Genomic DNA, 14,742 nt, shown 5'->3' with positions numbered 1-14,742 from the left:
TGATATTTTGCCTCTGGGGTTTAACATTTTCAGACTTTTCTTGTCACCCCCCAAAAAAAAAAAAAAAACTTTTCGAAAAGTCTCTAATTATTTTTCTTATTTTAAAAGAAACTAACAAGGGAGAATTTTTCTTTGCAAGCTGTTATTACTGTTGGTGTGCCCTATCATTTATGCTCAGCAAGTTTGTATTAATCATAACAACATTTGAGCTATATTTCCTTTATTGGCTAATGATAGGATTAAAAAAAATTAGGTCAAAAAAGTTTAATATCCACTCATTTTTTTACTCATTTTAAATTAGATAAAAACAATTCACTTTTACGTCTTTTTTTCACGTCAATATTAACCTCGTATATATACAGTTAAATATAATCATCTTAAATCTTAACCATAGAATAAATACTATTTATTTTATTTAAAACGGAGAGGAACGTATAAGTTTACTCACATATATAATTATAAAATATAATTTCCAATATTGAGCAAATTTTATTTTTTTAGACACCGACCTTGATACAAAAATAGAAAGATAATTACAAAAAATCAGTTGAAACATACCAAAAACACAATCCCAAACAGAAAACCACTTAACAAAATTTGCCGTGCCGCCCATGCACGTACAAAGCCCGCGCCCATCACCGTCGATTCCCAATCAGACGCCCCACAATCATCTCTCGCTCTAACTTTTTCTCTCTATGAAAAAACCGACCGTTTTGGAGAATCTCAGGCCCACGCGACTACATTGATATATCTCGAATGTTGTCTCTCTGTGCAATTGTTGTAAATTCTCCGCGGATTTTCGATTGTAAGCTCAGCTTCCATTGGCCCTTAATGATTACTTTCCTTTTTAAAACAAATAACAAAAAAAAAGACAAAGCAAATGGGAGCCACGCGTTGATTTTGGGTTTTTCAATTCCACTCCGAAGAGCAGGAGTGCGTCACCGTTTGATTCTTTCTGGGTTTTTCGCATGATTAGGATTCTATTTGTGGAAGTTGTATACCAAGATAATCTAAATTGTTTGGACTTGCATGCCTATATTTGCTATGAATTGTGGGTTTTAATTTTTTTTTTTTTTTGGTGGGGATTTGCTTTCAGGAAGATCGATTGTGGGCTTGTTCGTATTGATGTGAAGGTTCGGGTTAAGGTGTGGAATTATTTATTTATTTTTCTGTTTTTGGGTAATTGAATTTTGATGATTAATTATGACCTCTTTGGTGGCCGAGAAACTGGAAATGAAAATAATTTTGTTCTTAATTTCATATAATGTTGTTTCAACCCACAAAAGTAAACACCCAAATTTTGCGTAAATAAAAATTTAGCTGATTTTCGTTGGAATTTCAATTTTTGGAGACTATAGATAGCAACCCAAATTTTTGTCAGAAATTAAATAGGTTTAGGGTTTGGGTGAGAATTTTAGATTTTGAAAGCTTAACTTTCCGTAATTTTTGCACTTTGCTGAATTTTGTTAGTTCTAATTTTTTTTTCCTGGGTAAATTAGAGTTTAAGGGATGGCAACTCGGAGTAACATAGATATGCTATCAAGCCTAGATGATGGGCTGCAAGGAATTGATGGGAATTTAGAAGATAGTTTCCAGAGTGAGCTTGAATTGATTCTGCATGAACAGCGCAATCAGCACTTTATCAAGCGAGAAAGAGATCTGAATATATATAGGAGTGGCAGTGCTCCACCGACAGTTGAGGGATCAGTGAATGCTGTTGGTAGTCTTTATAGGAACCCTGATTTTATAGAGATTGATGGCATTAGTAATAACAATGGGGGTTTGTCAGAGGATGAGATTCGTTTGCATCCTGCTTATCTTTCGTATTATTATTCTCATGAGAATGTTAATCCAAGACTACCCCCACCGTTGATGTCAAAAGAGGATTGGAGGGTTGCACAAAGGTTTCAGATTGGTGGATCCTCGTTGGGGGGGATTGGGGACCAGAGGAAGAAGTTGGTCAATGATGGTGATAGTTCATCATTGTTTTCAATGCAGCCAGGGCTTTCCGTTCAACAGGCAGAGAATGATTTGATGGAATTGAGGAATGCCAGTGGAAGGAATCTCTATCGGCCGACTTCATCTCAATGGCTTGGTAGAGGCTCGGATGGTTTGATTGGATTGTCGAGCACTAGGCTTGGTGCAAGGAGGAAGAGTTTTGCTGACATTGTTCAGGTAATTGACAATTATCCTAGCTGTTTTTTGTTTCTTTAGATTTTCGATCCCATGGCTTTAATTATGCACACTTTTTGATATATCTACAAAACACTGGCTTTGCCTCATCAAAGTAATTTGATTGAATAGAGCATGTGTTACTATGGTGAAACGCTGGCTGTCATGTTTCTTGTTCTTCTATGTCAACATTTTGTTTTGATGATAACTGAAATTAGTATGTCTGCAGGAAGGACTTGATCAACCTAATTCCTTATCTAGCAACCTGTCACATCAAGGAAGTCGTAATGCTTTTGGTGATACTGTGGATGCTAAATCCGTGCCTGATCTCCATGCCTCAGGGTTATGGAATGGAGCGGAGTCCATAGAGGGCTTGCATTCTGGAGCTGCTCCACTGAGCCTAGTTGGAGTTCAGAATAGTACAACAGTTTCTCATACTTTTGCATCTGCTGTGGGTTCATCTCTATCAAGGAGCACAACCCCTGAACCACAACTAGTTGGGAGGACAGCTGGTTCTGGTCTTCCCCCAGTAGGGAGCAGCAGAGTTTCATCTATCGAGAAGAAGAATGTTGTTGGCTCGGCTGTTCAAAATGGTCACTCTTTTGGTGTGACTGAACTTGCTGATATTGCAGTTAATTTATCTGGCTTAAACCTGACAACAGCTAAACATGCAGATGAAGATAGTCATTTGCAGTCTCTGCTTCAGCTTGATATTGGTAATCAACCTGATTTTGTGTTCAACGTGCCCAATGGTCATAAGCAGAGTCTGCAGCAGAATTTCACTGACCAGTCCAGTGCTGGAAAGCATTCTATGACTACCAACTACAGCGATTTGGCAAGGAAAAATGGGGTTGTAACAATCCTTAATGCTTCTAAGATAACTTCCAATGGGCAAGTTAACCTTCCCAAAAGAACTTCTTCTTCTGCCAGTCTTTACTCAGAAATTAATTCTTCAGGATTTGGAAATTCCGAAGGATCAAACTTTCATCAAAGTACAAGTATTCCAATTATGGACTTTTCTAGCCACGTCACCGGTGCTTATCCTGTAAATGAAAAGTTCAATCCTGCGATGACTAACCATCTTGATGCAGGTCCATTTCTCTTGTTTCTTCTTGAAGTTTTTCATGCAACATTTTCTAGCACCCTAAAGTTTAATTAGCTTAGTTAGCATTGACAGCTTAATTCTCTTATATTTCAGCTCTATCTATGGACCCTGGTTTTATTCAATACTTCCGAAGTTCTGATTATGCAACACATGCTGTGGCTAGTCCAAGTCCTTCTCAGGGTAGGAATTATTTTGGCACTTCACATGGAGACTTGGAGGGAGTTCAGAAAGCATACCTTGAGGCATTGCTTGCTCAAAAGAATCAACAATATGAGCTGCCTCATCTAGGTAAATCTGGTGGTTTTAATCATGGGTATTATGGAAATCCATCATATGGTTTTGGCATGCCATATCCAGGAAACGCAATGGCAGATTCCATACTTCCTTCTATTGGATCTGGAACTCCAGTGTTTCATAATGATCGAATCTCAAACTTTACTTCTATGATGAGAAGCTCAATGGGAGGATCCATTGGGTCATGGCACTCGGATATTAGCAGTAGTATGGAAGGAAGATTTGCGTCAACCTTATTAGATGAGTTCAAGAACAACAAAACCAGGTCTTTTGAACTTCCAGACATTGTTGGTAATGTGGTTGAATTCAGGTATGCATGTAATATACAATTTTTAGGTGTTTATTCTACTTGATCATATAGCCTCATCTGAAGCACTGAGTTGATTTTCTCCTGTCCGCAATACAGTACGGATCAGTATGGAAGTCGCTTTATTCAGCAGAAATTAGAAACTGCCACAGTGGAAGAAAAGACCAAAATTTTTTCTGAGATCATTGCTCATGCTCGTATCTTGATGACGGATGTCTTTGGGAATTATGTCATACAGAAAGTATATGCTTTGTCTATCCAAAATACTCAATAATGTCTTATTCTACTCTTCAAAGTTCTGAATCAAATAGTGGTGCTTGAATTTTGCAGTTTTTTGAGCATGGTACAGAAAGTCAAAGAAAGGAGTTAGCCAGTCAACTGACTGGCCATGTTTTGCCCCTAAGTCTCCAAATGTATGGTTGCAGAGTGATTCAGAAGGTACTTTTTTTGTGTACCTTACATCTTCATTTTCTTCCATATTTATACACGTACAACACATCCTTCCATGGTTTCTTGCTTCATTTCTTTATCTGCTTGAAGTTTTCATAATTTTGTTGCAACGTGTAAGTTACCTATTTGATGCATTTGATCAACTGTTGGTGCTAGTGCTTTTGCTCTTTTTGATGCATATTTTGCTTCCATTTACATTCTTATGACATAAGGACATGAATGAATGTTACAAGTGCTTTTAAACCTTGTGCTTATGCGTGCAGTTATTCAATTTATGAGATAAAAAAATAAAAAAGTATATATTAATCATCATGGCTTTAAGAATTGTTTGGCATGGTCCAAAATGAAGCCTGATGTATTAATGATTATGAGAATGCCTTTAACACTATATACCTTTATGACAGGCCTTGGAGGTGGTTGAGGTGGATCAGCAAACCCAAATGGTGGCAGAGCTTGATTGTTCAGTCATGAAATGTGTTCGTGATCAAAATGGTAATCATGTTATTCAGAAATGCATAGAGTGTGTCCCTCAAGATCGAATTCAGTTTATTATCTCATCCTTCTATGGGCAAGTGGTGGCACTTTCCACCCACCCTTATGGCTGCCGTGTTATTCAGGTTAGAAAATTTTATATAAATTTTTGTTTAATTTTTGTGACAATGATATATGACACTTGTTGATTTATTTCTTTTGTTGCTGCAGAGGGTCCTGGAACATTGTGATGATGCCAATACTCAACAAATTATTATGGATGAAATCATGCATTCTGTTTGTATTCTGGCACAAGATCAATATGGGAATTATGTTATTCAGGTATTCACTTTTCATTTTAGACCTGATTCCATCATTTTTTTTATTTGAGTGAGGTCCCTGTTATCTATCAAGAAAAAAACTTGATGTGCTTTCGCTATTCCTGGCTAGTACTTTGCCAACTCCGTTCCTTTTCCTAAACCAAAGGTTTATTGTTTATGGGTTTCAACCATTATGTTGTAATACAATTGGTAATGTTCTCGACTTTTGTCTTTCAAAATGGAAATATTAATGCATCAGTTGCAGATAGTGTCAGAAAAAGCAATTGTGTTCCCACTGCCACAAATTTTATCTAGCTTCAGTTGGCATAGGGCATATAGTTTCACTTTTTTCAACTATGCAATTTTGGAATTTAATTTACTCAAGGGGCATCTGGGTTTGAGTAAGCTTATTTCATGCCCCATCACTTTTCTCTTCAAGGAATGCGATCATTATATTAAGCATTATCTTCAAGGAATGTGATCATTATATTAAGCATTATCTTCAAGGAGTATTTTGTTTCCCTTGGAATTCTAATGTTTTATTAAACATGAATACATTAATTTAATCTACTGAACTGTTACCATGGATATTTTTATGTGCTGATAATTTCTTGGAGTTACCTTTTGTTTTTGGATTATTCTGGCATATTTATACGACACTGGCTTCCGGAGTGTGTGAATCTAACTTTTTAAATCAATCTTTATGGAAGAAATAATTCTTAGTTTTTCATTACCTTCTCTTTTTTGGTATTTGGTTTCTTATCTGGCTTTTGCACATTTGAGTGCTGTGACTTGCTTTATCATAAAATTCTTTGCTACAATAATACACCATTATCGATCCATTAGTCATGTGCCCCTGATATTGATAATTTTGTTTTGATAGCACGTCCTTGAACATGGTAAACCACACGAACGGGCTGCTATTATTAGCAAGCTTGCAGGACAGATTGTAAAGATGAGTCAGCAGAAGTTTGCTTCTAATGTGGTGGAGAAGTGCTTAACTTTTGGTGGTCCTGAGGAGCGTCAACTTTTGGTGAATGAGATGCTTGGTTCCACTGATGAAAATGAACCCTTACAGGTCTTTGCTCCCCTTCCATTTCTAAAGTGGTCAAGTTTTGATGAAAATGAACCCTTACATCAAAACTTTCATTGTTTATACTATTTCTGTAGTTGTACAAAACTTAAAATTTTCTGCTTTTCAGGTATATATATGATTACATTGAAGATCAAGACGTCCTTATATTGGAGAATCATAAAAATAACATGCTGCTTAAATTTCTTTGTTTGTAATCTCTATGCTTTCTAGTATAAAGCAAAAGCAAGTAAATTGCAATTGGCTCCTGCATGCTTCATGCAGGGTGAATAAAGGGTCTAATATAAAGTTTCCGTTTCTGTATTCCTTTTATAAAGGGTCTACTGATTGAGTGCTGATTGCATGATCAAATGCAAAACTGCAGGCAATGATGAAGGATCCATTTGGAAACTATGTTGTACAAAAGGTTCTTGAGACCTGCGATGACCAGAGCCTCGAGTTGATTCTTTCTCGCATCAAGGTTCATTTGAATGCCTTGAAGAAGTACACATACGGTAAACATATAGTTTCTCGAGTTGAGAAGCTGATCACAGCTGGAGGTGAGGAACCTTAACCTTTTTCCTTGAGAAATCTCAGATTTCTTCTGTCAACCAGCCAGTTTAGTAAATATTAAGACTGTTAATAAGTTTTAACCTTTTCATTTGCAGAAAGGCGCATAGGGTTCTCGGTCTCCTTCTCTTCTTAAGGTATCACAATTTAGAACAAGACGTTTTTCCTCAACCGTCACCACCACCACCACCACCGAACACTTTGTACAGCTAACATGGATTTGATCAAGCTATTATCTGGAGCCCTTATATTCTAGGAGACTATAGTAGTAGTTTGTAAGTAAACACAAAAAATAGCCGGCCCACTGGAATAAGAAAATTTTCCTACAATATTAACTGCAAAGACTCCAAACTCCAAAGAGGCGCCATCTTAGGAAGCCGAGATCAAAGAGAAGGCACAATATAATTTCCTAGCCTTTTCGAGATTACTTGTATAAGCTTCATAGTTTGTATAGCAAAATTAGTTGTAAATGGTAAATCACAATGTCAAGAGAGAGGATATTAGTCCATATTAGGTTTGAGTCTTTGTTACATACATATGTCAATTTTCTTGAGATAAATAATTTTGCTTTCTTTTGGCTGTTGTGTTGTTTCTTATGATCATTTAACTTCTAGTTCTTAGTTGATATTTTATTATAAAGCTCCATTGAAATATTTTCATCCTAGAGTAAGGGAGGGAAAAAGGCCCTATTGAAAGATGGACGACGTTTTTCTCCAAATTAAGATGAAAATATTCTTCAAATCCAAACTATTAAATTGGTACATGTTTAAAATGCTTATAAAAAATAAAAAAGCATGTGAGAATTTATATGCATTTTGAACATGTCAGTTTAATATGCTATGTTAGAAGAACTTCTTTCAACTCAATTAGGAGGGAAATATATTTAAATAAACTAATCCAATGATAATTACTCAAAATGAAATATGCGAGATCAAATACTGCAATGGGCTGGAGTGGATTGGGCCTCAGCCTCACAATTTTTGATAATTAGGGGCGGATATAGCAAAACCCGAGGCCAGAGCCCAGACTAATTTGGGCTTTCTGGCCCATGACCAGCGCTACCTGCAATTTGAAAATGAAAATAATTGATGCAACCAACCACAACTAGCTAGCGTTAGGGTTCAGTAAAGTCTATGCAATTGAAGAATATGAAAAGATAAGGCTGGGCGAAGCACAAAACAAACACTACCCATCACTGGGCTCTCTAAACCTGCTTCCGCACCTGGGTTTTCACTTGAAGAAGAGCCTCTGAAGCCCATTTGTTCAAAGCCAACTTAAAACTGGGCTTGAGATGAAACATGCATTTCATATGCTGGAGAGTGGAGAGGATGGTCTTTTAGCTTTTTAACCGCAGCATATATGGGCTTTCTCCTTCAAAAATGGGCTTTGACTTTGAGTAAAGGATATTAACCCTCTAGCCTAATAGAATTAAAACCCACATAAGCATGTTTTTTTTTTTTGTTGGGTAAACCACACGATTTTTTTTTTTTGGGAGTAGGAGAGTTGGTTGAGATTAGATTTTACATAATACTTACTATTTTTTGCTAATTTTAAATTACATGGCAACATATATAACCGTTAGATGTTTTGAAATCTAATCTAAACCATAAAATAGTTCTTCTCCATTTCACCTCAAATGGAGAGAATCCTATTCTGGGCGGGGCAACAATTTAAGAATTCTTAATAGCATTTACTTCATGTAATAAATGCTAAAGGGTTATTCCCTCTTAGTCTTAGGACCCTACTTAGGTGAGACCAAAAACTTGTCATGACCCTTCATAAAATTGAATAATTATTAATAATAGGCCTTACCTGCAAATAAATTTTGAATTTTCTTGAAGCAGAATGCAGTTTTTCGCCTGATGAGGGTTGTTCTTTTGGATATCTTTGAGACCCTCTATGGCTAACATAGCATGACCTACTTGTATTTGCAGAGAACAACGCTAAAGACTTCATATTTGGTGGTGGGGTGAAACTTGAAAGTGTTTATACAGAGACAACAATGCTATTAGTTTTATCAGTTTCTTATATAACCCCAACAGATTTACGAGTATACAGCTGCTATAGATTCCACCGCATATCTCACTCGGTCAAAGAAAAGTTCAAGGTTAGCACTCAAAACAATCCTGATGTGGTGGAAGTTACCTCCAACCTAATTTATTAAATTAATATATGTTTTTAGAGCATGTGTTTATATATATATATGTCAAAATGCAGATAATTTTATAATTACTGGAAAGTATAAGTAGTGCAAAGGCAATAATCTTTAAAAATATTTGACGTTGCTCTGTACCAACACAACACTATAAAACATAGAAGAAGAAAAAAAAAATAGAAAAGCTGCTTCAACTACCTTCATAAATATTGTCAATATAAGCAACATAATGTTCTAAAAACATAACTATATTTTGAAAGCATTATTAAACATAAAAAATAAAACATAAGATAAGATAAGCATCCAAACATTTGCTCAATACATCATGGATAATTAATACTCCACTAGAGCAGCCGTCTGTCCAAATAGCCATTCAAGACTCATCCTCATCATCATTGTCGGCATGATTGTTACCTGCCCAATCATAATGTGTTCAATTCTATAATAGGAAGAAAAAAAATGACAGGAGCATCAATTATAACAACAACAAAAAATATCATGAAAAATAGATATATATGTAATATGGATTTTGAATTTTGGGTTGTGTAAATCATGACATACCAAAGTATGTGTACTCCATACCCAATTCATCCATATAATAAGTTGCTTTCCCACAAACAATTTTCATAATTTGTATCCTCCATCCACCACCCAACAAGCAAATTAGCTACCCAATAATTAACCCAATTCACACCAAACTAAAGATGATCATAGACCAAAGATTGCAATTCAAAAACCAGCTAATGACTCGAGTTATTATACACCAATGATAACCAAAGAGAGCTGGTCGTAGCTAATAAGATCATGACAGTTAGGCTGGGACTATTCATTGTTGGTAATGCTATTCTACAAGTTAGACAACAGAAGCTTTTAATGCTGTGAATTCAAAACTCAGGACCACCATGGTAATATATGACAAGCAATTTTCAAGCCGCATGACTCTTTAGTAATTTTATTTATTTATAGAAAAAGGGCAAGCTGAAGAGACCAATTGTAGTTGTCCTACTTGGGCATGACCATAGTAGCACTTACCAACTAAGAGCCACACTAGAGAGGCTTAAACGGTGGAAACTAGATGTGCTCCTTTAAGTCTGACTAGAGCTATAACCTGATCTAGCACCACTAGAGTATTAATGAAAACTAAGGTGATTTACAATAATCAAACATATAGATTCTCAAAAATTTAGAATTTTCAGTAATTTGACTCATAAGGCATGATGTCTGCTAACAAATAAGTAAGTTTTTTTTTTTTTTTTTTTTTTTTTTTAAATAAAATTATGTTTGTTCTGATGAGTCTAATAGTAACCCAGCCATTGGATGTCACGATATAATATGTATGTGCCCTTCCATATCTTTTTAGTCTTTTTCCATTAAGAAATTTGACTAATTCTAAACCAAGTCTAAAGTTTTACCACAATCTCCCTTGTGTCAAGATGATTTGGAAACCAATTTGCCACACCACACGGGTTGTCTACCCAAAGCTATCAAAATACACTAATATCCTAGCCTTTTATTTTATGTTTGTTTTGAAAAACCACCAATAAATATTTCACATTTACGACACTTTTGTTTTAATCAAGCTAATTTACGAGATTTAATAGCGTCCATAAAAAGCATCGAAAAATACCTCTTATATCGGCATTTATTTTGGCCATTAAGAAAAAATTTACTCTGGTAAAAGCCCTATTTCTAGTAGTGCAATCAATTTTGACAAATTAAAGTCCAATCATGAAAGTTCCCAAATTTAGTTTATTCAAACCTTAACTTTTAAATTTTTTTAATTCACAACCATCCAATATCCAAAATAACTAAAGTTGAAATTACAAATGGATAGAACACCTCAAGAAACATACTTTTATTTGGTCAATGGAAGAAAAACAAGGAAAGAAGCCAATATTATGTAAAAGAAAAACCGCTCAACATGTAAAAGAAAAACCATGAAATCCAATAGTGAATCCACTAATCTATACATTATTACCACTAGGAAAAAATGAAATCAGCAATACCAACAAAACTAAAGTAGGGAGATCATTTGTTAATGTAAGAGAATGTAAGATGCAATGAGCTTGTTATTGGCATTAATAGGTACCATTAGATGCCTCATCCATTTGCTTAACCAAACTATAATTATCTCTAAATTACCGATATTACCTGTTGATATTATGGTATAATTGTAATTTGACCACTTCCATGTCTTCTAGTTTCAAGAAGTTTCTTCTTGATCAAAAGAAGCTTAGTTCCCACATCTTTAATGTTCATCCGTTCTCTTGGATCTTCAACACAACAAGCAACTCCAGTCCCAAATATCAAAATTAAGCAATCATGGATTTCACTTCTTCTAGTGCTGCTGTTATTATGAGAATCATTCATGCTTATATCTTCTTCGATTCCTTGAAAAAGAATTGGATCTGCAATCTCGACTACTTGTTCAGGCAAAGCTTCTTGGACAAATGAATGTAGATTTAGAGTGCCTTGGAACATGACATTTGTGGGTCTTTTTCCGGTAAACATTTCTAAAAGGAGGATTCCATAGCTATATACATCGCCACAAGAAGAGACCTCATTTCCCATACCATACTCTGAAATTATATATATAATAAAATGATTAATTGTAATGTGACTGTATAATTAACACTATATACTAAGAAAACAATTATGTTATGATACTCTCTATTCGATGACACCAGCAAATAAAATTGTATAGTGCCAAGTTTTTACGAATAAAAGGCATACTAAAATTGTCTTATCCTCTTCAAACTTAGAAATGTTATTAAAAAAAAAAAAAGAATTAATTGAGGAATGATAAAGAGTGTCTTTACCTGGAGGAGTGTAACCAATTGTTCCTCTAACGCCAATGGAGCTTGACTGGTTGGTTGAAGAGTTATGGTTGGCTTCAGAAGAGAATCTTGCTAACCCGAAGTCTCCAACATGTCCAACCATTTCATCATCGAGAAGGACATTGCTCGGCTTGAGGTCACAGTGAAAGATTGGTGTATGGCAATGGTAATGGAGATATTCCAATGCGCTAGCAACATCAATGGCAATATTCAATCTCTGATAAAGACTCAGATTTCTCTCTTCCTGATGCGCCTCATCTTCTTTAGCAGTTGGATGCAACCAATCCCCAAGGCTCCCATTGATCATGAATTCATAAACTAATGCCTTGAAATCATTACCCTGATAATCAACACTTGAACAAACTGTAAGTATCTTTACAAGATTCCGATGCCTGATGCTTTTTAGGGACTCGCACTCGACGAGAAAGCTTTTGGAAGCTCCACGACGCAGAAGGTTGAGCACCTTGATAGCGATTGTCGTTTTTCCCTCATCAATGATTCCTTTATACACGGATCCAAAACTACCCGCACCGAGCAAATTAGCAGAGGAGAACCCATCAGTGGCTTTTAGGAGACTTTGGTAAGACAAATTCAAAAGCAAATTTCCTGAAGAATTTAAAGTAGTTTCTTTTCTTTTCTTTCTTAACCAACAGACAAAGAGAAAAGAAAGCATAGAAATTACTCCTAGAAGCCCGCAAACTATGGACATAATTAATTTCATGGATAAGGTCAATTTTGTCTTCTTGGACTCTTTGATGTTACATTTCGGCAATTGCATTTCAGGAATTCCCCCACACAATTGACTATTCCCCACAACTGAAGTTGCACTTGAGTTCTTGAAAATACCATTTGTTGGCACTAGTCCCTCAAAATTGTTGTAAGATAAATTCAAAAGATGCAACAAGTTGAAACCCAAAAAAAAATCTGGAATTGTTCCTGACAAGTTGTTCCAAGAAAGGTCTAATTTTTGTAGTCCTCTCAAAGAACCAAAACTTGATGGAATGGTCCCTTGGAAAAAGTTTCCTCGCATAACCAGAGTCTCCAACATAACACAACTGCCAAGGCTCTTTGGAATTTCACCGGATAACATGTTTTCTGACACGTCCAATATACCTAGATTTTTCAGGTTTCCAACTTCCATTGGAAGGGGACCCGTGAAACGGTTTCTAGATAAATATAGACAAATTGAGAATGATGAGAGACCAATGACCTGTGGAGGTATGGTGCCACTGAGATTGTTATTAGAAAGATCTAATGCATTCAAATATTGGCAATTTCCTAGGCCTGAAGGTATGCTTCCGTGAAGATCATTATCATCTAGATCTAATTCGAGTAACATACTCAAATTTCCAACAGAATGCGGGATGTTTCCTGAGAGATTGTTATTGTCAAGAAACATCACTTTTAGTGTCTTAAGCTTTCCAATATCTAGTGGAATGTTACCTGACAATTTGTTATTCCACATTGCGAGCCACTCTAAGTTGATGAGATTCACGATCCCACTTGGAATCGTTCCAACTATATTATTGTTATCTACTGCCAATACTCTAAGAGTAGATGAGAAGTTACTGATGCATTTAGGTAAGACTCCACCAAAATTGTTTGCCCTTATCGCCAATATCTCTAAGCTGGTAGCATTGGTCAAAGAGCACAGAAAACTCAAGTCATCAGCTCCCCCACTTCCTAGGTGGTTTTCTTGAGTGCCCAACCATTGAAGCCTATGCAACTTTTCCAAAGAAGACATGTTTCCACTAAATTTGTTTTCTCCAAGTTGAATTAGTTCTAGATTTGAGGCATTGGATATTGAAGGAGGAATGGAGCCAGTAAATTGGTTCATGACAATGGTAATGTCTTGGAGATTAGGAAGAGTTATCCCCAAGTCCCACGGAAGACTCCCTTGGATTTTATTATATTCCACATGAAGAACTCTAATAGAAGAGAGATTGAAGATTGATGGAGGGATGGTACCAGAAAATTGATTTTCACCAATTACAATAATTGTAAGATTCATAAGTTGGCCAAGAGCACTAGGAATACTCCCACCCAGATTATTTGAGTGCAAATCAAGTTTTTCAAGTGAAGATAAGTTGCCAAGAGATGGAGCGATACTTCCTGTTAGTTTGTTCATGGCTACAGAAAATACTTGGAGCTTTGACAAGGAGCCAAGCTCAATAGGAATTTGCCCGACCAAATTGTTATAACTAAGAATGAAAACCTTGAGGTTAGAGCAACGGGATACATTGGTTGGAATTCTCCCACCAAATGAATTATTGGACAACCACAGTACCTGCAATCGACGCAAACGGCCAATTTCTGGAGGGATTTCATGGGTGAAGCTATTATTTGAGAGATCCAAAATCCTTAGAAAGCTCAAATTTCCAATGAAAGGAGATAAAGATCCCACCAGTTTCTGAGATGGTAGGCGCAACTCCATGACCCTCGGGGGGTAGCGACCACATGTAACACCACGCCACTGGCAGAAGTGAGTGGTGTCATTCCATGAGCTCAAAACCATGAAAGGGTCTTCGACTATTTGGGCCTTGAATTGAAGCAAGGATGGTCGGTCTGTCTCATTCCCGCCAATGCCATTGGTGGTGGAACAAAAGCAAAAGACAGAAGCGATAGTAAGGATGCAAAAAGCTGAGGAAGAGAGAGCGGAAGTTAAAGGGGGAAGCCCCATGTTTGTTGGTTTTGGAGGTACGTAAAACACTCAACTCAAAATTGTGCCACTGAATACGCAGAAAATTTGCTGGATTGCATTGTGAGGGAGGAGCTTCTTTCTCTTTTATCTTTTCCTTTTCATTTTTTTCTATATGGGCCAACTTCTCTTCATTTTATAATCTTACTTTGCTATGGATATGGATACGCGTCGTAGAAAGCAGGCCAAGACTTCATTATTACATAAAGAAATTATAAAGTATGTTATAGAAAACTAAAGAAAGAGTAGAGATATTTGGTAGACCTTGATAGTCCCAGGTTCCTGCCAAGT

The 14,742-nt window shown here is 36.2% G+C and overlaps 2 protein-coding genes across 6 annotated transcripts; one reads left to right on the top strand and one right to left on the bottom strand.

Annotated features, from left to right (window-relative positions):
* The first annotated feature begins 616 nt into the window (after positions 1-616).
* LOC132186765 (pumilio homolog 4) lies at positions 617-7,343 on the top strand. Of its 5 annotated transcripts, none has more exons than XM_059600813.1 (12): positions 620-805; positions 1,097-1,133; positions 1,500-2,175; positions 2,402-3,263; positions 3,371-3,881; positions 3,978-4,119; positions 4,209-4,316; positions 4,733-4,945; positions 5,031-5,141; positions 6,003-6,197; positions 6,577-6,751; positions 6,860-7,343. In XM_059600813.1, the coding sequence occupies exons 3-12, from the start codon at positions 1,510-1,512 to the stop codon at positions 6,895-6,897; spliced, it is 3,021 nt and encodes a 1,006-aa protein (XP_059456796.1). In that variant the 5' UTR covers positions 620-805; positions 1,097-1,133; positions 1,500-1,509; the 3' UTR covers positions 6,898-7,343. The 5 variants fall into 5 exon arrangements, with proteins under 5 accessions (XP_059456798.1, XP_059456796.1, XP_059456794.1 ...); XM_059600811.1 differs by having other exon boundaries at positions 1,097-1,145; XM_059600812.1 differs by lacking the exon at positions 620-805 and adding an exon at positions 881-933 and having other exon boundaries at positions 1,097-1,145.
* A 1,880-nt stretch (positions 7,344-9,223) lies between these two features.
* On the bottom strand, positions 9,224-14,525 carry LOC132187561 (probable LRR receptor-like serine/threonine-protein kinase At3g47570). Its single transcript, XM_059601909.1, has 3 exons — positions 11,736-14,525; positions 11,068-11,495; positions 9,224-9,330 (listed from the first exon to the last, which is right to left on the bottom strand). Exons 1-2 carry the CDS (start codon positions 14,431-14,433, stop codon positions 11,077-11,079), a joined length of 3,117 nt encoding a protein of 1,038 aa, XP_059457892.1. The 5' UTR covers positions 14,434-14,525; the 3' UTR covers positions 9,224-9,330; positions 11,068-11,076.
* Positions 14,526-14,742: the final 217 nt, after the last annotated feature.

This window comes from Corylus avellana, chromosome ca7 (genome assembly GCF_901000735.1).
Source record: "Corylus avellana chromosome ca7, CavTom2PMs-1.0".
Taxonomy (NCBI): Eukaryota; Viridiplantae; Streptophyta; class Magnoliopsida; order Fagales; family Betulaceae; genus Corylus; species Corylus avellana.
Note: the sequence above shows the minus strand (reverse complement) of the source record. Positions and strands in the feature narration are given on the sequence as shown.